The sequence below is a fragment of the Haematobia irritans genome, chromosome 3 (genome assembly GCF_050003625.1).
Source record: "Haematobia irritans isolate KBUSLIRL chromosome 3, ASM5000362v1, whole genome shotgun sequence".
Classification (NCBI taxonomy): Eukaryota; Metazoa; Arthropoda; class Insecta; order Diptera; family Muscidae; genus Haematobia; species Haematobia irritans.
Window position 1 is genome coordinate 24687308 of NC_134399.1, and position 25855 is coordinate 24713162.

General features: G+C 25.3%; 1 protein-coding gene across 1 annotated transcript in view; it reads left to right on the forward strand.

Annotated features, from left to right (window-relative positions):
* The window catches only part of LOC142230798 (N-fatty-acyl-amino acid synthase/hydrolase PM20D1.2-like), a 65356-nt gene that overhangs the window by 7677 nt on the left and 31824 nt on the right, over positions 1–25855 (forward strand). The window contains 5 exon segments of the mRNA XM_075301425.1: positions 12247–12591; positions 18340–18486; positions 18573–18856; positions 18926–19062; positions 22600–22798. Coding sequence (XP_075157540.1) covers positions 12247–12591; positions 18340–18486; positions 18573–18856; positions 18926–19062; positions 22600–22798 — 1112 coding nt within the window.

Here is a 25855-nt window from a genome sequence, read left to right on the forward strand (position 1 = left end):
AAATTTTCAAGATTAGTGTCCTAAATTTAATAAAAAAAAAATTGTGGCAAAGATTATAAACTTTAATTTAATAAAAAGTTAATTAATTCAAAGAAATTTGTCGTTAGTATTCTGCAAATTGCGGTCAATATTTTTTTCAGTGTAGTATAATATTAATGTTTCTTTTTAGGATATTTCATTGGGCCAAAAATTGCGTGCAATTTTCAGCCATAAGAAGTTTTTAACCCCTCACCATAGATTTAGGGAAGTAATCAATGTAATCAATCAGCTGATACTCCAAGATAAATTGTAAACAAACAAAAATCTGTACTTCCTATACGCTACAATATACATAGAACTGAGAGAATTGCCATAACAGAATTCGTGTATCTTATAGATAAAATATAACATATTGTACTCGTATCTATTACATCAACAGTCATCCATTTTACTCCACGTGTGAGTCACTTTTCCTATTAATGGAGTATAACATTCGAAATGCAAACATGTGTTGCCACTTGCTTTTATACTCGAAAATATTTAGTACATGTAAGGAAACATTTTCAAGGACTAAAGTGGATATGTGGATGTGTGTGATAGCTTCTATAGCACACAAGCCTGAGGAACTTCCTTGACCTTTTTTCATGTGGCAATATTAAAAAAAAATGTTCATAATATAGAGTTTTTAGTCAGCATGCAACAAAGTTGTTTTCTGTGCACATTGGAACGTATTCACTTTTGCAGGGAATTTATACTAACAGATAGAAATTAAAGCAATTTTCTTTGGTGTTCTATGGGAGAGAGAAAGGTTGACCTTTAAGTTCAGGAATTAAAGTAAAAATGATTGAAGGACACGAATGCTGTGTATTCATGCAAATCAGCTGTAGTATGGTGTCCTTTCAAATGATTCATAAAATGAATTTCAAATACTTTAATTTAATTCAAATTATTGAATTAATATAAAATGTACAATGCGAATTACTATAGCTACACTCAAAAAAACTAAGCCCGTCAGGAAATAAAATATTGATTACTTTTAGAAATTTGTGAACTAACCTATAGTACAAACGCTGAATAAATAAGTATACTCTGAGATACTAGAAACTATTTTTAAAATAGAGACTATTTTGGCAAAAATTAAACTTCACATGGAAAAAAATATCACGAACATTTTTTAAAATTAAAATTTTAATTGAGTTTTAAAAAAATATTCAATAAAAAATTGACTCAACAAACTTTTACATAGAAACAAAAAACAATCATTAAAATTTATTGTATCAATTAATTTTTTATTTAGATCAATTAATTTTTTAATTGACTGTAGTGATTGATACTATCATTTCTGTGTTTGAAGACACTTCAATTAAAAATTAATTAGATCAATTAATTTTGCAATTGAAGACAAAAAAATTGTGTGCAATCATGCAATATAGCAGACCATTCATGTTGGGCTAAACAGAAAAAAATATCACCAGAATATTTGAGTTAATTGAAGTTGAATGTTTTGCAATTAATAAATTAATTGATACAATTAACTTTTTAATCAAGATAGTAACATTAAGTTAATTAAGTCAATGATTGAAAATTTAAAATTTTTAATTAAAAAATTAATTGATAGAATTAACTTTTTAATCAAATTCAGAAGACTAAGTCAGTTAAAAAAAGTGATGAACATTTATTAATCCAAATAAAAACTCTAAGCCAATTCAGAAAGTAATTGAAAATTACCTTTTTAAATAACAAATTAATTGGGGTTTGCATTCAAAATCAATTAAATTTTTAATTGAATCAATTAAAACATTAATTGAAAATTGCTAATGACATCAATTAATTTTTTAATCGAGGATTTTTTCTATGCCCAATTAAAACTGTGATTGATACTATCATTTTCGTGATTGAAGACATTTCAATTAAAAAATTAATTGGATCAATTAATTTCGTGTTTAAATCAGATTTTTTTTTGTGTGTAGGATTGGTTAACTGGAGGAGTCCCATTTTGTGTGGATAGACATACTCCTAAACATGGAATAAGTTTGTTGGAATTCAAAATCAAAATCCCACTTTGCAAATAATCGCATTCGAAATGTCGTCTTTTGTAATCTTCAAAATTGTCTTTTGAATTTAGTCAAATCAGCTTTTGACGGGGCTAAAATCGAATAATCAAAATTTAACGGAAAATTCGAATTTAAATTGGAAATTTGGAATTTGAAGTAGCTCTTCGTATTCTGAGAGATAATTTCAAAAATTGACATTTATCTCTTCCAAATTTCCAAATAGTCGAAAAATATTGCTCTAAGACCCCATAAAGTATATGTATTCTGGGTCGTGGTGAAATTCTGAGTCGATCTAAGCATGTCCGTCCGTCCGTCTGTTGAAATCACGCTAACTTCCAAACGAAACAAGCTATCGACTTGAAACTTGCCACAAGTAGTTGTTATTGATGTAGGTCGGATGGTATTGTAAATGGGCCATATCGTTTTACGTATAGCACCCATATAAACGGACCCCCAGATTTGGTTTGCGGAGCCTCTAAGAGAAGCATATTTCATTCGATCCGGCTGAAATTTTGTACATGGTGTTGGTATATGGTCTCTAACAACCATGCGAAAATAGCTCCCATTTAAACAGATCCATAGATTTGGCTTGCGGAACCTCTAAGAGAAGGAAATTTCATCCGATCCGGTTAAAATTCGGTACGTGGTGTTAGTGTATGGTCTCTAACAACCATGCCAGAATTGGTCCATATCGGTTAATAATTATATATAGCCCCCATTTAAACCGATCCATAGATTTGGCTTGCGGAACCTCTAAGAGAAGCAAATTTCATCCGATCGGGTTGAAATTTGGTACGTGGTGTTAGTATATGGTCTCTAACAACCATGCCAGAATTGGTCCATATCGGTCAATAATTATATATAACTCTTATATAAACCGATCCCCAGATTTGGCTTGCGGAGCCTCAAAGAGAAGCAAATTTCATCCGATCCGATTGAAATTTGGTACGTGGTGTTAGTATATGGTCTCTAACAACCATGCCAGAATTGATCCATATCGGTTCATAATTATATATAACCTTTATATATACCGATCCCCAGATTTGACCTCCGGAGCCTCTTGAAGGAGCAAAATCCATCCGATCGGGTTGAAGTTTGGTACGTGGTGTTAGTATATGGTCTCTAACAACCATGCCAGAATTGGTCCATATCGGTCAATAATAATATATAACCCTTATATAAACCGATCCCCAGATTTGACCTCTGGAGCCTCTTGAAGGAGCAAAATTCATCCGATCCGGTTGAAATTTAATACATTTCGCTAGTGTATGGCCGATAACAACCATGCCAAAATTGGTCCGTATCGATCCATATTATATATAGCCCCAAATAAACCGATCCCCAATCACAGAAAAATCACGATTGCCACTCGAGCCAAAAATAATCTACCAAAATTTTATTGCCATAAAAAATTTTGTCAAAATTTTATATTTCTATAGAAAATTTGTCAAAATTTTATTTCTATAGAAAATTTTGTCAATATTTTATGTCTTTAGGAAATTTTGTCAAAATATAATTTCTATAAAAATTTTGTCAAAAATTTATTTCTATAGAAATTTTTTTCAAAATTTTACATTTCTATAGAAAATTTTGTCAAAATTTTGATTCTATAGAAAATTTTTTCAACATTTTATGTCTTTAGGAAATTTTGTCAAAATATAATTTCTACACCAATTTTGTCAAAATTTAGTATTTCTATAGAAAATTTTGTCAAAATTTTGATTCTATAGAAAATTTTGTCAAAATTTTGATTCTATAGAAAATGTTGTCAAAATTTTATATTTCTATAGAAAATTTTGTCAAAATTTTGATTCTATAGAAAATTTTGTCAACATTTTATGTTTTTAGCAAATTTTGTCAAAATATAATTTCAACACTAATTTTGTCAAAATTTTATATTTCTATAGAAAATTTTGTCAAAATTTTATTTCTATAGAAAATTTTGTCAAAATTTTATATTTCTATAGAAAATTTTGTCAAAATTTTGATTCTATAGAAAATTATGTCAACATTTGATGTCTTTAGGAAATTTTGTCAAAATAAAATTTTTATACAAATTTTGTCAAAAATTTATTTCTATAGAAAATTTTGTCAAAATTTTATTTCTATAGAAAATGTTGTCAAAATTTTGATTCTTTAGAAAATTTTGTCAAAATTTTGCTTCTATAGAAAATTTTGTCAACACTTTATGTTTTTAGCAAATTTTGTCAGAATATAATTTCTACACTAATTTTGTCAAAATTTAATATTTCTATAGAAAATTTTGTCAAAATTTTGATTCTATAGAAAATTTTGTCAAAATTTTGATTCTATAGAAAATGTTGTCAAAATTTTATATTTCTATAGAAAATTTTGTCAAAATTTTGATTCTATAGAAAATTATGTCAACATTTGATGTCTTTAGGAAATTTTGTCAAAATATACTTTTTATACAATTTTGTCAAAAATTTCTATAGAAAATTTTGTCAAAATTTTATTTCTATAGAAAATTTTGTCAGAATTTTATTTCTGAAGAAAATTTTGTCAGAATTTTATTTCTGAAGAAAATTTTGTCCAAATTTTATTTCTATAGAAAATTTATGAGGCATTTCATATTTGGAGAGGAATATATTGCAAAATCTTCCAAAACATCAAGAAAGTTTTTGGTGTTCGTCGAAACTGGGACCCTTGTTTTATAAGACGGGTATGGTAACTATAGCACCCCTTGACACCCGGTTTTGCCTTGACATTTTGTAAAAAATTAAAATTAATTTCAAATGTCATCCGATCTGAATTAAATTGCTAATTGCTAAAATCGGTTCATAATTATTTAAAGACTCCTCTATATGAACCGATGAAGAGCTGAATTGGCTTATATAGGATTTTTATTCTGCCTTTTGATCTAACACAGGTTCCATATGGACTATATTAAAATTTAGAAGACAATGTTAAAATGTTTTAAGATACCATGGCATCGTCTGGGAAAAGATTTTTTTCAATGCAAACATTGAAGTAAAACTAAAAAAGAAGGAGTATTAAACTAATGTAACTTAATAGTGATTTAATGGTCCTTCGATGAGAAAATTGCTTTAATTAATTCATGATATGTCGATTAGATGGCATAGAGTTATGACCAATTCTGAAGCATAAACCTCAATTCAATAGAATTTTGTTTTATTTGAAGATACCCATTTTCAAGTCTTATCTCCTACCTCTAAAGACAAATTGAGTTGAAAATAAAAAAACTGATTTTAGTCTAGTATTTGTAGTTGATGCCATAATCATCTGTGCTCATGGAGAGTATGCAAAGAAATGCTCCACATTGGCCCTCCATTAAATGCTTTACGTCCTCATGTATACAAGTGGATTATATACGAACGTATAGTCTTTATATACAAATTTCATTACTAAATTCACGTAAAGGATATACGCTAATGGGTCAAAGCCAAAAAGGATCGATATGGCCTTAGGTGGTTTCTTCTAGTATAGAATCATTTGTGGTTTAAACGAAGAACCTAGAAAACTTTAATGGATTTAAACTAATTGGAGGTACCAAATTACCACACAGGGTTGTGGATAATGAATCACTTAAAATTCGTAACAAAAATTATAGTCTCAATAATAACTTGAAGGGTGTGATTACAAAAATAAAAATAATTCTCAATTGTGGACAAACGAAATGTTCTCGTTTTTTGTTTATTAAATTGGCATACTTCAAGACAACGAACTTTCCTTGGCCTCAAAGGAATAACTCTAACAACAAAAGAGCCACGGGGATCCAGCAATGGAAGAGTAATGGTTAGCATGCCCACCTTGCATACACAAGGTCGTGGGTTCGATTCCTGCTTCGACCGAACACCAAAAAAGTTTTTCAGCGGTGGATTATCCCACCTCAATAATACTGATGACATTTCTGAGTGGTTTAAAGCTTCTCTAAGTGGTTTCACTGGAATGTGGAACGCCGTTCGGACTCGGCTATAAAGGTCCCTTTTCATTGAGCTTAACATGGAATCGGGCAGTACTCAGTGATAAGAGAGAAGTTCACCACTGGACTGAATAGTCTAAGTGAGCCTGATACATCGGGCTGCCACCTAACCTAACCTTGTTGGTCTAAAATTATGTTTCCCTGAAAAGAACAAAAATTTTAGCGTGATGGGTCTCATGAGCTTTTAGAGCGATATAAAGCAATACTTTAGATACTACTCTTCTGATTTTGTTATAATTATTGATGCACAACAATTTTTTTTTTGAGAATTTTTACAAAAGGTGGCACGAAAGGTGTCATTCGCCACAACTTCGCACTTATTAAAAAAGTGGCAGTACAAATTAATTTTTGCACACATTTGTCATATGGAAACGAAGAGATCGCTCATCGACTTTTCAGCTCATTCCACGATCCAGAATCGTGTCACCATATTCGTAAGAAAGCTCGAAGGTAACTCCACCTAGTCTGAGCGACTCATTCAGTGCCATATAGTTCACTCATTTGAAATATATGGCAACATTTTATTTTCATTTAGACACAACACGAATTATTTAAATGTTGGCTTTTAAAATTAAAATTGATTTAGAAATCAAAAATGTTTTTTTTTTATTTAAAGGAACGAAAAGGATTCAAATCCGCGGTTGCCACATTTAGTAGAATTCTACTCAAAATGGTAGATGTTTTACTGTTTGGTAGAATTATTGATGTTTAGGTAGATTTTGCCAAATATTCCTCTACATCTAAGAGGTGTTTCATAAATTTTCTATACAAACTAAAATTTTAACAAAATTTTCTATAGAAATAAAATTTTGACAAAATGTTCTATAGAAATAAAAATTTAAGAAATTCCTATAAATATAAAATTTTCTGTAGAATTTTGACAATAATATAGAAATAAATTTTTGAGAAAAATTCCTATAGAAAAACAATTTTGATAAAAATTGTATACAGAAATAAAGCTTGGACCAAATTTTCTATAGAAATAAAATTTTGAAAAAAAAAATTCTATAGAACTAAACTGTTGATCGAATATTCTATAGAAATAAAACTTTCACAAAATTTTCTATTAAGATTTGTCAAAATTTTCTTTAGAAATAAAATTTTGTCAAAATTTTCTTTAGAAATAAAATTTTGTCAAAATTTTCTTTAGAAATAAAATTTTGTCAAAATTTTCTTTACAAATAAAATTTTGACAAAATTTTTTATAGTAATAAAATTTCGACAAAATATTCTATAGAAATAAAACTTTGATAAAATTTTCTATAAAAATAAAGTTTGGACAGCTTTTTCTATAGAATTTTAGAAATAAAATTTTAAAAAAATCCCATAGATATAAAATTTTCTGTAGAATTTTGACAATAATATAGAAATAAATTTTTGAGAAAAATTCCTATAGAAAAAAAATTTCTTTAGAAAATTTTCAAAATTTTCTTTAGAAATAAAATTTTGTCAAAATTTTCTTTAGAAATAAAATGTTGTCAAAATTTTCTTCACAAATAAAATTTTGACAAAATTTTCTATAGTAATAAAATTTTGACAAAATTTTCAAACAATGTTTTGACAAAAGCGTATATAGAAATTATAATTATAATAAAGATTTCTATAGAAATAGCATTTTGAGAAAATTTTCTACAGAAATAAAATTTTGAAATAATTTGCTATATAAATAAAATTTTGATAAAAATGTTCTATAGAAATAAAATTTGGACAACATTTTCTATAGAAATAAAAATTAAAAAAAAAATCCTATAGATATAAAATTTTGAAATTTTTTTCTGTAGAATTTTGACTATAATATAGAAATAAATTTTTGAGAAAAATTCCTATAGAAAAACAATTTTGACACAATTTTCTAAGGAAATAAAATTTTGACCAAATTTTTGACAAAATAGAAATATGGAAACAAAGTTTTGACAAAAGTGTATATAGAAATTATAATTATAATAAAGATTTCTATAAAAATAACATTTTGAGAAAATTTTCTACAGAAATAAAATTTTGACATAATTTGCTATATAAATAAAATTTTGATAAAAATGTTCTATAGAAATAAAATTTAGACAAAATTTTCTGTAGAAATAAAATTTTTGCAAAAGTTTCTATAGAAATAAAAATTTGCAAAATACTATTTTTTGGAGGTTTTTTTTGTTAAATTTGTCTCCAAATTTTGGTAGATTATTTTTATCTCGAGTGGCAACCGTGCTCATAACTCAAATGATCTTGGCCAAGTTTTATTTCCAGGGCAAACATTGAAGTAAAACAAAAAGGAGTATTAGACTAATGTAACTTAATACTTGTATTATAGGTCCTTCGATGAGAAAATTACTTGAATTAATTCATGAGCAAATCAATTTCTGGCATGATATGTCGATTAGATGGCATAGAGTTTTGTAGCTTCCAGCAAGTACATTTGTATCGCTTTTATTGCTGCGTCGTCCAATTACAACTCATTTCAACAATTCCCTCTAATTGACGAAGGCGACAAAATGACTTACTTGTTCATCAAATTACACTTCCGTTTCCGCCAGGTATTACGATTGTTAGAACAAATTGTTCAATTATCAATCCTGCATACGCTTAGCAAAGTCCTAGACATTTTGAGCTTAGACCCTATAATTATTTTCACTAGACAGAAACAACCACTCATATATGTCATTTCAATATGATTTTAAAACATTTAGTGATTGTTCTTTTTATTTTGTTGTTTTTTGTAATTGCTTCGAAAGAAAGAGGGATGAATTTTTCATCCAATTTTTTTCTTATTTGGTCTCTAAATTACCCTCAGACACGTGTCAACTTATTGTTCATCATAATACATTATATTTGCTATTGTTTGTCACCATTTTTGTAAGGGATTGGTCCTAGTCTAATGCCAAAATTATAAGAATAATAATGGTGTAGCATTGATATGACTTCACTTTAAAACGTGGCGAAAAGGCAAATATCCTAAGGCATTATCGACATATGATGCCTCAATGAACTTGAACTGACCACTAACAATAGATTTTTGGCATTGTTCTTGAGGAGAAAGGTTCAGAATACTATGTGACAAAGTAATTGAGCATTGAATATTGAATGTCTTTGCGGAAGATAGCTCTTTTTAAATGCAATCCCATCCCAATGGAGATAGACGTATACAGTGATAGAATATTGACCCAATATTAAAAATTATGCAGCCTATACTTGAGGCAGCCAATATCAATGAGCCCCACGTGCAAAAGTTCAACTGATTGACTGGATCTGGAATCACGGGTGTCACTCGAGCCAAAAATAATCTACCAAAATTTGGAGAAAATTTTACCAAAAAACTACCGAACAAAAATATTATTTTGCAAAATTTTATTTCTATAGAAAATTTTGTCAAAATTTTATTTCCATCGAAAATTTTGTCAAAATTTTATTTCCATAGAAAATTTTGTCAACATTTTATTTCTATAGAAAATTTTGTCAAAATTTTATTTCCATAGAAAATTTTGTCAAAATTTTATGTCTATAGAAAACTTTGTCAAAATTGTATTTCTATAGAAAATTTTGTCAAAATTTTATTATTATCAAAAGTTTTGTCAAAATTTGCGACCTCTGTCGTGTGAACATTAATAGAAATAGATAATAATGACCGGCGGGGAAAGAGAGATGAACTGACAGACGGACAGCGAGGGCTAGATCGACTGAACCGGTTATTCTAAGGCGATCATTACATAAAAGTAGGACTCAAGGGCAATTAATTGTAATATTCAAATTATGAAACAAGTAAATTTTATTATTACAAAAATGCAAAATCAAAATTAAAATTTTGACTAAATTTTCTAAATTTCTTCTAAAATGTTGACAATCTTTTCTATAGAAATAAAACTTTAACAAAATTGTCTATAGAAATAAAATTTTGACAAAAATTTCTATAGAAATAAAATTTTGACAAAATTTTCTATAGGAATAAAATTTGGACAAAATTTTCTATAGAAATAAAACCTGTATAAAACTTTCTATAGAAATAAAATTTTGACAAAAATTTTTATAGAAAAAAATTCAAAAAAAAAATTATAGAAATAAATTTTGACAAAATTTTCTACAGAAATAAAATTTGGACAAAATTTTATATAGCAATAAAATTTTGACAAAATTTTCTATAGAAATAAAATTCTGACAAAATTTTCTATAGAAATAAAATTCTGACAAAATTTTCTATAGAAATAAAATTTTGACAAAATTTTCTATAGAAATAAAATGTTGACAACATTTTCTATAGAAATAAAATGTTGACAAAATTTCCTAATTCTCCAAATTTTGGTAGATTATTTTTGGCTCGAGTGACAATCGTGATTCCAGATCCAGTCAATCAGTTGAACTTTTTTACCTGGGGCATTTTGGAGAAAAAGGTTGGCACAAAACAAAATTTTCTATAGAAATAAAATTTTGACAAAATTTGCTATGGAAATAAAATTTTGACAAAATTTTCTATAGAAATAAAATTTTGACAAAATTTTCTATAGAAAAAAAAATTGACAAAATCTTTTATAGAAATCACATTTTGACAAAATTTTCTATAGAAATAAAATTTTTACAAGATTTTCTATAGAAATAAAATTTTTACAAGATTTTCTATAGAAATAAAATTTTGCAAAATAATATTTTTGTTTGTTGTTTTTATAGTAATAAAATTTTGACAAAATTTTCTATAGAAATAAAGTTTTGACAAAATTTTCTATAGAAATAAAATTTTGACAAAATTTTCTATAAAAATAAAATTTTGACAACATTTTCTATAGAAATAAAATGTTGACAAAATTTTCTATAGAAATTAAATGTTGACAACATTTTCTATAGATATAAAATTTTTACAAAATTTTCTATAGAAATAAAATTCTGACAAAATTTTCTATAGATATAAAATTTTGCCAAAATTTTCTATAGAAATAAAATTTTGACAAAATTTTCTATAGAAATAAAATTCTGACAAAATTTTCTGTAGAAATAAAATTTTGACAAAATTTTCTATAGAAATAAAGTTTTGACAATATTTTCTATAGAAATAAAATTTTGACAAAATTTTCTATAGAAATAAAATTTTGACAACATTTTCTATAGAAATAAAATGTTGACAAAATTTTCTATAGAAATTAAATGTTGACAACATTTTCTATAGATATAAAATTTTGACAAAATTTTCTATAGAAATAAAATTCTGACAAAATTTTCTATAGAAATAAAATTTTGACAAAATTTTCTATAGCAATAAAATTTTGACAAAATTTTCTATAGAAATAAAATTCTAACAAAATTTTCTATAGAAATAAAATTTTGACAACATTTTCTATAAAAATAAAATTTGGACAAAATTTTTACAAAATGTTATATAGGAATAAAATTTTGACAAAATTTTCAATGGAAATAAAATTTTGACAAAATTTTCTATAGAAATAAAATATTGACTAAATTTTCTATAGAAATAAAATTTTGACAAAATTTTCTATAGAAATAAAATTTTGACAAAATTTTCTATAGAAATAAAATTCTGACAAAATTTTCTATAGATGTAAAATTTTGATTATTTTTGTTTAATTTTGCTCGAGCCCAAAATCGATGAAATTTTTATTGAATCAATTAAAAAATTTAATTGAAAGTGCTGAATAAAATCAATTAACAAATGTTAAACAAGTGTATTTTTATTTCTAATTAATTCTTATATATTTATACTATCATTTTCGAAATTGAAGCAATTTCAAATAAAAAATTAATTAGATCCAAAAATTTCATGATCGGATCAAAATACAAACAAAAATTGTTTATATAAAGCCTTGAGTATTGTAAATAGGTCATGAGTTTGAAAATTCATTCCAAAATTTTTAAATTAAGATTAATTAGGAAAAATTTTAAATTTGTACTCTTTTACAATGAAGAAATTTTTTTTCTCTAACAATTATTTAAGTAAAGTCGGAGAAATCCGATCGTGAATGATAAATTTGTATTAAATCTATTTAAACCTCCCCCTTTTAATCACTATCTATATAACATCTATTATTAAGCAATAACAATTTCGTATAACTTAAAAAAGTGCTTTCATTTGTGTTTGTTCCTTTTTTCAAAATTTTACTAAAAAAAACTGGTGTTCTTTTGGAAACTGTGTAATGCTTTTCATAATTTCTAGCACGCTTTCATGTATGTATGCTTATTTTGCTCAATAACAACTACTAATCTCCCAGCTCCTCCTTTCATCATATGCTGATAAATACCAATTTCATTCAATTCTAGAACCATGTATAGCTTTCCTTCAAAAACAAGCTGCAGACTTGGGTCTACCTTTTAAGGTTTACTATCCTGCCATGAAAACAAAACCTGTTGTGGTTATGACATGGCAAGGTAGTCAACCGGAATTACCATCGGTAGTTTTAAATTCCCACATGGATGTTGTACCCGTATTCGAAGATAAATGGACCCATCCGCCATTTGCAGCCGAAATGGATTCGGAAGGTAGAATATTTGCTCGTGGTTCACAGGATATGAAATGTGTTGGCATGCAATATTTGGCTGCCATACGTGCCCTAAAGAAGCGTGGCACTACCTTGAAACGCACAATTCATATCACATTTGTGTCAGGTAAGTTCAAATATATCTAAATAAGGGGATTAAATTTTATTATTATTTTTAATATGCTGGGTACCTTGTTGATTGAAAATTTCAAAATACTTTTTTCCCATAATCTTTATTATATTTAATGTTTGCGATAAGCCTCAAAGTCTTGATTTTATCAAAAGTATGCATCTGTATAATCGTTTTCTGTGTAATCAGTCCTAAAACATTTTTGTTCTTCAGATAACATTTAACAATGTTATTTTTAAACCACCAGAATGTAGGTAATGACGATAAGAATTTAAATCTTGCTAAAACAAATAAGAAACTAACACCTTTTGACATACACAGATCTTATGAGAAATGATGATAAAATACATAATAACTATAAGGTGTATGCTGTGAAAAAAAAAATATAAATAATATACGGTGAGTGTCATAAAAAAGTGTACAAAAGAATTTGTTTTAAAATTCATTTTATTTTATCCTTTATATTTACGATTTAATTAAATTGTGTTTTTTTGCCGGAAGAGTATTTCAATCTCAACTTAAACCAAAAAATCAATTTTAAAAACTAGCACTTTTCTAAAACAAACTCCTTGTACACTTTATTTTGACGCCCACTGTATGTACATCCATGTTCGGATATCCACACAATTTCCTCAAATCCACGAACGTGATTTGGAAAATTTGGAAATCATATTAAATGGAATCAAAACACTTTTTTGAATTCGTTAGACTTTTTTAAGACCCAGCAAACAAAGTGTAACCCGAAAAGCAATGACAATGTTTTTTTTTTTTGGATCTGAAAGTGGTGCAAAATTGGAGCAGAAGCAATTAATTTTACATGGGTTTATCATTGGCAGGAAGTCATCTTTTTAAGTACATTGATTTCAGTATTTCGAATTTCATTTGAAAAACTAAGAAAAAAAATTAAACTTTCGTACTTTTTCGATTTCTACCTCTATTAAAGACATTTCCAACCTAGCACATATATTATGGCAAATTCCACGGCAATGGAATAATGGACCGGTTAATTTTTCAAATATTTTTCAGAAATTTCCATTGTTTGCCTTGTTGGTAAAATACAGAAAATTTTGCTGTAAAAAAATTTTGGAGTTGACCTAAATGCACAGCTTTTAAAGCACTTCAAAAAATGTCCTCCCACGGATGTTATATTGACTACACAGGAAGTTCTTTTAAGTCGATTTTTTATAAATCGCTTTTGTCATAATTATGAAACAGAGTAAGAATTAATTCAAAATGGTAGAAATTATTTAAATTTTGTCGAAAAAATTGCTAAAATCATTTTAAAAAAATTGTGCATTTTTGAAAATATTTGAGGTCAAATGTTTGAGACAAACGTTAAGTGCATTAAAAATCATAACAAATTATAAAAATTATTTATTTGGTAAAATATCACTATTTTTTTAATTCACATCCAAAACACTGAATTCGGATCATACCTTAAGATCCAAGATTCATCTTGTCCAAAAAATGTGATAAAATCTTAAACATTTTTGAGCGAATATTTTTGATAACTTCGTCCAATTTCAAAACCAATGATGCTGAGCGCCAACTCACATTGCAAGATCGTGCGATTGACGAAATTTTCGACAGATATAAAATTTTCTTTAGATATAAAATTTTGACAAAATTTTCTATAGAAATAAAATTTTGACAAATTTTCGGTAGAAACAAACAAGAAATAAAATTTAACAAAATTTTTTGTAGAAATAAAATTTTCAATAGAAATAAAATTTTCGATAGAAATAAAATTTTGACAAAATTTTCTATAGAAATAAAAATTTGACAAAATTTTCTGCAGAAATTAAATATTGACAAATTTTTATGTAGAAATGACGTTTTGACAAAAATTTCTATTGAAATAAAATTTCATATTTTCTATAGAAATAAAATTTTTACTAATTTTTCTATAGAAATAAAATTTTAACAAAATTTTCGATAGAAATAAAATGTTGACAAAATTTTTTATAGAAATAAAATTTTGGCAAAATTTTCTATAAAAATAAAATTTTGACAAAATTTTCTTTAGAAACAAAATTTTCTATTGAAATAAAGTTTTGATAAAATTTTCTATAGAAATAAAATTTTGACAAAATTTTCTATAGAAATATAATTTTGAAAAAATTTTCTATAGGAATTAAATTTTGACAAAATTTTCTAAAGAAATACAATTTTGACAAAATTTTCTATAGGAATTAAATTTTGACAAAATTTTCTATAGAAATAAAATGTTGACAAAATTTTCTATTAAAATAAAATTTTGTCAAAATTTTCTAAAGAAATAAAATTTTGACAAAATTTTCTATAGAAACAAAAATTTTGACAAAATTATCAATAGAAATAAAATTTTGACAAAATTTTTTTTTTAATAATTTTGACAAAATTTTCTATACAAATAAAATTTTGACAAAATTTTCTATAGAATTAAAGTTCTGACAAAATTTTCTATAGAAATAAAATTAAAAAAAAAAATTCTATAGAAATAAAATTTTGATAAAATTTTCTATAGAAATAAAATTCTGAAAAAATTTTCTATAGAAATAAAATTTTAACAAAATTATCTGTAGAAGTAAAATTTTCTATAGAAATAAAATTTTGACCAAATATTCTATAGAAATAAAAATTGGACAAAATGTTCGGTAGAAACAAACAAGAAATAAAATTTTAACAAAATTTTTTGTAGAAATAAAATTTTCGATAGAAATAAAATTTTGACAAAATTTTCTATTAAATAATTTCGACAAAATTTTCGATAGAAAAAAATTTTAAAAAATTTTCTATACAATATTTTGACAAAATTTTCTATAGAAATAAAATTTTGACAAAATTCTCTATAGAAATAAAATTTTTACATTTTTTTTAAAAATAATTTTGACAAAATTTTCTAAAGAAATAAAATTTTGACAAAACTTTCTATAGAAATTAAATTGTGACAAAATTTTCTATAGAAATAAAATTTTGACAAAATTATCTATAGAAATAAAATTTTGACAAAATTTTTTATAAAAATAATTTTGACAAAATTTTCTATAGAAATAAAAATTTGACAAAATTTTCTGTAGAAATTAAATATTGACAAATTTTTATGTAGAAATGACGTTTTGATAAAATTTTCTATTGAAATAAAATTTTGACAAAATTTTCTATAGAAATAAAATTTTGACTAATTTTTCTATAGAAATAAAATTTTGACAAAATTTTCTATAGAAACAAAATTTTCTATTGAAATAAAGATTTGATAAAATTTTCTATAGAAATAAAATTTTGACAAAATTTTCTATAGAAATATAATTTTGACAAAATTTTCTAAAGAAATACAATTTTGACAAAATTTTCTATAGGAATTAAATTTTGACAAAATTTTCTATAGAAATAAAATGTTGACAAAATTTTCTATTAAAATAAAATTTTGTCAAAATTTTCTATAGAAATAAAATTTTGACAAAATTTTCTATAGAAACAAAAATTTTGACAAAATTTTCTATAGAAACAAAAATTTTGACAAAATTATCAATAGAAATAACATTTTGACAAAATTTTTTTTAAAAATAATTTTGACAAAATTTTCTATACAAATAAAATTTTGACAAAATTTTCTATAGAAATAAAAGTAAAAAAAATTTCTATAGAAATAAAATTTTAATAAAATTTTCTATAGAAATAAAATTCTGAAAAAAATTTCTATAGAAATAAAATTTTAACAAAATTATCTGTAGAAATAAAATTTTCTATAGAAACAAAAATTTTGACAAAATATTCTATATAAATAAAAATTGGACAAAATGTTCGGTAGAAACAAACAAGAAATAAAATTTTAACAAAATTTTTTTGTAGAAATAAAATTTTCGATAGAAATAAAATTTTGACAAAATTTTCTATTAAATAATTTCGACAAAATTTTCGATAGAAAAAAAATTGAAAAAAAATTCTAAAGAACATTTTGACAAAATTTTCTATAGAAATAAAATTTTGACAAAATTTTCTATAGAAATAAAATTTTTACATTTTTTATAAAAATAATTTTGACAAAATTTTCTAAAGAAATAAAATTTTGACAAAACTTTCTATAGAAATTAAATTGTGACAAAATTTTCTATAGAAATAAAATTTTGACAAAATTATCTATAGAAATAAAATTTTGACAACATTTTTTATAAAAATAATTTTGACAAAATTTTCTATTGAAATAAAATTTTGACAAAATTTTCTATAGAAATAAAATTTTGACTAATTTTTCTATAGAAATAAAATTTTTACAAAATTATCTATAGAAATAAAATTTTTGACAAAATATTATTTACAAAATTTTGTCAAAATAATTTTGACAAAATTTTCTATAGAAATAAAATTTTTTATAGAAATAAAATTTTGGCAAATTTTTTTTTTTAATAATTTTGACAAAATTTTCTATAGAAATAAAATTTTGACAAAACTTTCTACAGAAATAATATTTTGATAAAATTTTCTATAGAAATAAAATTTTGACAAAATTTTCTATTGAAACAAAATTTTCTACAGAACTAAAATTTTGACAAAATTTTCTATAGAACTAAAATTTTCTATAGAAATAAAATTTTAACAAAATTTTATTTACAAAATTTTGTCAAAATAATTTTGGCAAAATTTTCTATAGAAATAAAATTTTGACAAAATTTTCTATAGAAACAAAATTTTGACAAAATTTTCTATTGAAACAAAATTTTCCATAGAAATAAAATTTTGACAAAATTTACTATAGAAATAAAATTTTGACAAAATTTTCTATTGTAACAAAATTTTCTATTGAAACAAAATTTTCTATAGAAATAAAATTTTGACAAAGTTTTCTATAGAATTAAAATATTAACAAAATATTTCAATAGAAATAGAATTTTGTGAAATTAGATTTTTTGTTTGGTAAAATTCAAAAGTCAAATCTGAAGATCTATTTAAATCGGGGCTATATATAATTATGGACCAAGTTTTGCATGGTTTTTAGTGGACATATACTAAGATCACGTGCCAAATTTCAACCGGTTTGGATGAAATTAACTCCTACGAGAGGCTGCGGTAGTTAAATCTGTGGATAGGTTTATGTATAATTATCGACCTATAAGAACCAATTTATGCATGATTGTTAGAAGGCATATGATAACATCACAGAGGAAATTTGCTTCTCCAAGGAGCTCCGGAAGTCGAAACTGGGAATCGGTTTATATGGGGGCTATTTCATGGTTGATAGAGGACATATACTATCAACAAGATCGGATTAAAATTTCATACTTCGATATCTCGAAAACTAGAATTTTCCGACCAAATTTTCACCTTAAAATTTCTTTACCCTAATGATAAAGTAACCTTTTTCCTATTCCTCCTTGCTCCAATAAAACTGCATTAGCTCATATAAATTCACAATGGTGGAGGTTTTCTGGGAAGACCATCCTTACACCAATCGATTGGATTCCTCAAGAATGGCTATATTTGGAATTATGCCTTGATAATTTTTCATCCACGCTTTGTATAGTAATTGTTGTCACAAGCCACCAATTATGTTAATCATATATCTTTAAAAAGGTTTTAAATTTCCAGACTTTATAATTTGATAAAAAAAATGACAAATAAGGCAAATGGTGTGCATAAACGTTATATGCAATCCAGCATCCAGTCTATGTACCATCTTAAGGGTTGAATAAATTATATATTACGCCATATGAATTTATAATTTATTTATAACAAGATATTGAATTTCTATTTTTTCCCATTTTTTAGATGAAGAAATCGGTGGCCATTTGGGTATGGAGGTCTTTGTAAAAACTGATGATTTCAAAAAGTTAAATGTGGGTTTCTCTTTGGACGAAGGTGTTGCATCTACAAATGATACCTATTTGGTATACTATGCTGAAAGATCTATATGGCGTAAGTTATTTAAAGCTGATTAAACATGGTGATTGATCCAATTGTGTTTTTATTTTTTATTTATTTTTATTTCCGATTTTTTTCAGAAATCCATTTCCAAATATCTGGCAATGCTGGTCATGGTTCTTTGCTACTTAAAAATACCGTCGGAGAAAAATTCCATTATATTCTTAACAAAATGATGGCATTTAGAGCTAATGAATGTAAACGTTTGGAAAACGATTCAGCTTTAAATATTGGAGATGTTACCACAATCAATTTAACCACAATTAATGGTGGAATTCAAAGTAATGTCATACCACCATTTATGGATGCTTGCTTTGATGTACGTTTATCTATTACTGTAGATTTTGAAGCTTTCGAGAAACAGGTAAAAATTTGTGAAATTATTTTGTTCAATTTTCGCCCCAAACGAATTAAGGCATATTCTTATCAATAGGTTCGTCAATGGTGTATTGAAGCTGGCGGTGATATTGAATTGCATTTTGAGCAAAAGGAACCTAAGGTAGCTGCAACTAAAATGGATGATTCTAACATCTTCTGGAAAGCTTTTGAAAATTGTTTAGTTAAGGATTTGTAAGTTCGATTTGAGAAATTCGTATGTCTAGCCATGGTGAAATTCTAATCTATCTGTACTTTGGAATGTTGCTATAAGCAGTGTTTTATTTCTATTGAAAATTTTGTAAAAATTTTATTTCTATAGAAAATTTTGTAAAAATTTTATTTCTATAGAAAATTTGTCAAAATTTTATTTCTATAGGACATTTGGCAAAATTTTAATTTTATAGAAAATTTTGTCAAAATTTTATTTCTATGGAAAAATTTGTCAACATTTTATTTCTTTAGAAAAATTTGTCAAAATTTTATTTCTATAGAACATTTGGCAAATTTTTAATTTTATAGAAAATTTTGTCCAAATTTTATTTTATAGAAAATTTTCTAAAAATTGTATTTCTATAGAAAATTTTCTCAAAATTTTATTTCTATAGAAAATTTTGTCAAAATTTTATTTCTATAGAAAATTTTTTAAAATTTTATTTCTATGAAAATTTTGTCAAAATTTTATTTCTATACAAACAAAATATTGTCAAAATTTTATTTCTATACAAAATTTTGCGAAAAATTTGTCAACATTTTATTCTATAGAATACTTTTTTTTTAATTTTATTTCTATAGAAAATTTTGTCAAAATTTACAAAATTTTATTTCTATAGATAATTTTGTCAAAATTTTATTTCTATAGAAAATTTTGCCAAAGTTTTAAATTCTATATTTTCAAAATTTTCATTTATAGAGAAATTTTTGTCTAAATTTTATTTCTATAGAAAATTTTGTCCAATTTTTTTTATGTTATAGAGAATTTTATTTGTTGTTTTGATTTCAGCTTAAAACCATGCGTTGACTAAACTACAAGAGTAGCTTAACCAACAGTGGAAAAATATATTTGTCAATTTTATTTGGGCAAAGCCCTATAGACTGCAAGATGGTTGAATGGACATTCCTCATCAGCATCATCTACTTCAGCAAAAATTTGTCAAAATTTTATTTCTATAGAAAATTTTGTCAAAATTTTATTTCTATAGAATATTCTGTCAAAATTTTAAATTCTATAGAAAATTTCGTCAACATTTTTAATTGTATAGATAATTTTGTCAAATTTTATTTCTATAGGTTTTTCTTTCAAAAATTTTATTTCTATAGGAAATTTTGTCAACATATTATTTCATAGATATTTTGTCAAAATGTTATTTCTATGGGAAATTTTGTCAAAATTTTATTTCTAACAAAATTTTGCGAAAAATTTGTGAAAATTTTTATTTCTATAGAAAATGTTGTCAATTTTTTTTATAGAACATTTTTTTCAAAATTTCATTTTTATAGAACATTTTCTCAAAATTATATTTCTATAGAAAATTTTCTCAAAATTTTATTTCGATAGAAAATTTTCTCAAAATTTTATTTCTATAGAAAATATTTTTAAAATTTTATTTCTATGAAAATTTTTAAAATTTTTGTTTTTGTGAAAATTTTGTCAAAATTTTATTTCTATGGGAAATTTGGTCAAAATTTTATTTCTATAAAAAATTTGGTCAAAATTTTATTTCTATCGAAAATGTTTATCAAAATTTTATTTCTATAGAAAATTTTATCAAAATTTTATTTCTATAGAAAATTTTGTCAAAATTTTAAATTCTTAATTTTCAAAATTTTCATTTCTATAGAAAATTTTGTATAAATTTTATTTCTATAGAAAATTTTGTACAAATTTTATTTTTATAGAGAATTTTATGTGTTGTTTCGATTTTAGCTTAAAACCATGCGTTGACTAAACTACAAGAGTAGCTTAACCAACAGTGGAAAAATATATTTGCCAATTTTATTTGGGCAAAGCCCTATAGACTGCAAGATGGTTGAATGGACATTCCTCATCAGCATCATCTGCTTGCAGAAAAAAATTGTCAAAATTTTATTTCTGTAGTAAATCTTGTCACAATTTTATTTCTATGGAAAATTTTGTTAAAATTTTATTTCTATAGAAAATTTTGTCAAAATTTTATTTCTATAGAAAATATTGTCAAAATTTTATTCCTATCGAAAATTATGTCAAAATTTTAATTCTATGGAAAATTTTGTCAAACTTTTATTTCTATAGAAAAATTTGTCAAAATTTTATTTCTATACAAAAATTTGTCAAAATTTTATTTTTATAGAAAATTTTATTTCTATAGAGAAATTTGTCAAAATTTTATTTCTATAGAAAATGTTGTCAAAATTTTATTTCTATGGAAAATTTTGTTAAAATTTTATTTCTATAGAAAATTTTGTCAAAATTTTATTTCTATAGAAAATATTGTCAAAATTTTATTCCTATCGAAAATTATGTCAAAATTTTATTTCTATGGAAAATTTTGTTAAAATTTTATTTCTATAAAAAAATTTGTCAAAATTTTATTTCTATACAAAAATTTGTCAAAATTTTATTTTTATAGAAAATTTTGTTAATTTTTTTTCTATAAAAAATCTTTGTCAAAATTTTATTTCTTTAAATTGTTTTTTGTATAGAAAATTTTTGTCAAAATTTTATTTCTATCGAAAATTTTTTCAAAATGTTATTTCTATAGAAAGTTTTGTCAAAATTTTATTTCTGCAGAAAATTTTGTCACAATTGTATTTCAATAGAAAATTTTGTCAAAATTTTATTTCTATAGAAATTTTGTCAAAAATTTTTTCCTATCGAAAATTGTGTCAAAATTTTATTTCTATAGAAAATTTTGTCAAAATTTTATTTCTATTTCTGTCAATTTTTTTTCTAATTTTGTCAAAATTTTATTTCTTTAAATTTTTTTTGTATAGAAAATTTTGTCAAAATTTTATTTCTATCGAAAATTTTTTCAAAATGTTACTTCTATAGAAAGTTTTGTCAAAATTTTATTTCTGCAGAAAATTTTGTCAGAATTGTATTTCAATCGAAAATTTTGTCAAAATTTTATTTCTATAGAAATTTTGTCAAAATTTTATTCCTATCGAAAATTTTGTTAAAATTTTATTTCTATGGAAAATTTTGTTATAATTTTATGTCTATAGAAAAATTTGTCAAAATTTTATTTCTATAGAAAAATTTGTCAAAATTTTATTTCTATAGAAAATTTTGTCAAAATTTTATTTCTGCAGAAAATTGTGTCAAAATTTTATTTCTATGGAAAATTTTGTCAAAATTTTATTTCTATAGAAAAATTTGTCAAAATTTTATTTCTATAGAAAAATTTGTCAAAATTTTATTTCTATAGAAAATTTTGTCAAAATTTTATTTCTATAGAAAATTTTGTTAGTTTTTTTTCTATAAAAAATTTTGTCAACATTTTATTTCTTAAAATTTTTTTATTTCTTTAAATTTAATTTTGTCAAAATTTTAAATTCTATAGAAAATTTCGTCGAAATATTTAATTGCATAGATAATTTTGTGAAAATTTTATTTCTATAGAAAATTTTGTTAAAATTTTATTTCTATAAAATTTTTTTCAAAACTTTAAATTCTATAGAAAATTTTATCACCTAATGGTGTTATATTGTATCTTGATATTTTGATTTTATATATATCATTTCTTTTTACAGAGGTTTGAAAATTTCCCCTCAAGTCTTCCCTGGGGCTACAGATAGCCGATATATTCGCAGAGCTGGCATTCCAGCCATTGGTTTCTCACCCATGATTAATACACCAGTTTTATTACATGATCATGATGAATTCTTAAAAGCTGATACCTATTTGCAAGGCATTGAGATTTATGAAAAACTGATACCAGCCGTTGCGAATGCCTGAGAATTAATGAACTCCCGAGGGAGAAACAAAATTAAAAAAAGAAGATATCAATAAGGGATTAGATGCGGGAGTATTAACCTAACCTAACCTAGATGCGGGAGTATTGTTAAAGTTAATATGAAAACATTAAATAAAAGCTTAAGCATTAAACAAAACACAACGTTGACTTTTATTTTTTTTTTTAATTATTTTTAAGTAGTTTTTATAAAGTACAATAAGATTAGCAATCAGCTGATATTTTTTCATATCTGCAGCATTTAGTTTGTCACCTGTTTGTGTTTGTTTATATTATTTTTATTTTCATCATATGTGTATGTTGGCAAAAATGCTTATAAACAATTTTTTTTTTAATTTTTGAAAATTTTCATAAATAAACTAGGTGGTGGATCATGTTTTAAAATTTTTTTTCTAGTGCTAGTTCATGGTTTGCAGATCTCTAAATTATATATTTTACATCTTGTCCACACCAACTTATATACGGAGAAAATACAACCCTAATAACAGCTGTTTCAGCAAAATACAACCATAATAACAGCTGTTTCACAGTAAGCAATCGAATTTGTAATGTTTTTCTATAAATTCGCAAATGATTTCTAATTAATAATTTTCAAATATTTTTTAAATAATTTATAATAAATTACTTTTAATTATTAATATTAATAATCGAAATTAGCAGATTTACAGCCAATTTCTCATATCTGTAAAGAACGCTGCATCCGGCTATGATGGCGAAAACAGCTGAATTTATAAAGAACCAGTAAGGAAAGTCTAAAGTCGGGCGGGGCCGACTATTTTATACCCTGCACCACTTTGTAGATCTAAATTTTCGATATATCACATCCGTCAAATATGTTTGGGGCTATATATAAAGGTTTGTCCCAAATACATACATTTAAATATCACTCGACCTGGAAGAATTTGATAGACTTCTACAAAATCTATAGACTCAAAATTTAAGTCGGCTAATGCACTAGGGTGGAACACAATGTTAGTAAAAAATAAATATGGGAAACATTTAAATCTGAAGCATTTTTAAGGAAACTTTGCAAAAGTTTATTTATGATTTATCGCTCGATATATATGTATTAGAAGTTTAGGAAAATTAGAGTCATTTTTACAACTTTGCCACTAAGCAGTGGCGATTTTACAAGGAAATTGTTGGTTTTTTTACCATTTTTGTCGAAATCAGAAAAACATATATATGGGAGCTATATCTAAATCTGGACCGATTTCAACCAAATTTGGCACGCATAGCAACAATGCTAATTCTACTCTCTGTGCAAAATTTCAACTAAATCGGAGTTAAAAATTGGCCTCTGTGGTCATATGAGTGTAAATCGGGCGAAAGCTATATATAGGAGATATATCTAAATCTGAACCGATTTCAACCAAATTTGGCACGCATAGCTACAATGCTAATTCTACTCCCTGTGCAAAATTTCAACTAAATCGGAGTTAAAAATTGGCCTCTTTGGGCAAATGAGTGTAAATCGGGTGAAAGCTATATATGAGAGCTATATCTAAATCTGAACCGATTTCAACCAAATTTGGCACGCATAGCTACAATGCTAATTCTACTCCCTGTGCAAAATTTCAACTAAATCGGAGCAAAAAATTGGCCTCTGTGGTCATATGAGTGTAAATCGGGCGAAAGCTATATATGGGAGATATATCCAAATCTGAACCGATTTCAACCAAATTTGGCACGCATAGTTTCAAAGCTAATTCTACTCCCTGTGCAAAATTTCAACTAAATCGGAGTTAAAAATTGGCCTCTGTGGTCATATGAGTGTAATTCGGGCGAAAGCTATATATGGGAGATATATCCAAATCTGAACCGATTTCAACCAAATTTGGCACGCATAGTTACAATGCTAATTCTACTCCCTGTGCAAAATTTCAACTAAATCGGAGTTAAAAATTGGCCTCTTTGGGCAAATGAGTGTAAATCGGGCGAAAGCTATATATGAGAGCTATATCTAAATCTGAACCGATTTGGCTGGTATTTTGCAAGTTTTTCGAGACCCATAAAATATTCGGATGTACGGAATTTGAGGAAGATCGGTTGATATACACGCCAATTATGACCAGATCGGCGAAAAATATATATGGCAGCTATATCTAAATCTGAACCGATTTTTTCCAAAATCAATAGGGATCGTCTTTGAGCCGAAACAGGACCCTATACCAAATTTTAGGACAATCGGACTAAAACTGCGAGCGGTACTTTGCACACAAAAATACATCAACAGACAGACAGACAGACGGACAGACAGACGGACATCGCTAAATCGACTCAGAATTTAATTCTAAGCCGATCCGTATACTAAAAGGTTGGTCTATGATTACTCCTTCTTGGCGTTACATACAAATGCACAAACTTATTATACCCTGTACCACAGTAGTGGTGAAGGGTATAAAAATCAGCTGTTTTTGGAGTTTCAGTCGAAAAAAGTGTTCGTTTCGGATATGAGGAATTAAATACATATGCATATACAATACAGAGAAAATACAACCCTGATGGTATTTGCTTGTTTATTAAAATTTAAAAAGTCCGAGAGTGATGGGTTCAATTCCAGAAACAGCCAAACAACATATCATAACCTGTCGTATCTTGATTGCTAACTTCATGACCATTGGACGCGTTTCCACTGAGCAAAGATCATAAATCTGTAGACTGGTTTTTCTTTATTCCTAATGCAGAGACACCAAACTGAGTTAATGGTCAAAAACTTAGGCTCAATGGACAAAGCACGTTCCTGGCTCACGAAAATAATTGTTTTCTTCGAAACGATATTTAGACCAACGAATTATTCTTTTATTGGTAAAGTTGTCTCTTAAAAGATAAATAAATCTGGTATGTGGTACCTGTTGCCTAGTTTATCATGAACGAAGTTAGTTTATCCCAAACACCATATTTACCAAAAAAGAAGAACATTTTGTTCCACTAAAATTTCGTTTCCAAGAAAAGTAATAAATTTTTTGGGTATAGAACAATTTGCCAATATGTGCCCAAGAAATTGTTGGTGCTGACCAAAGGGAATAATCTCC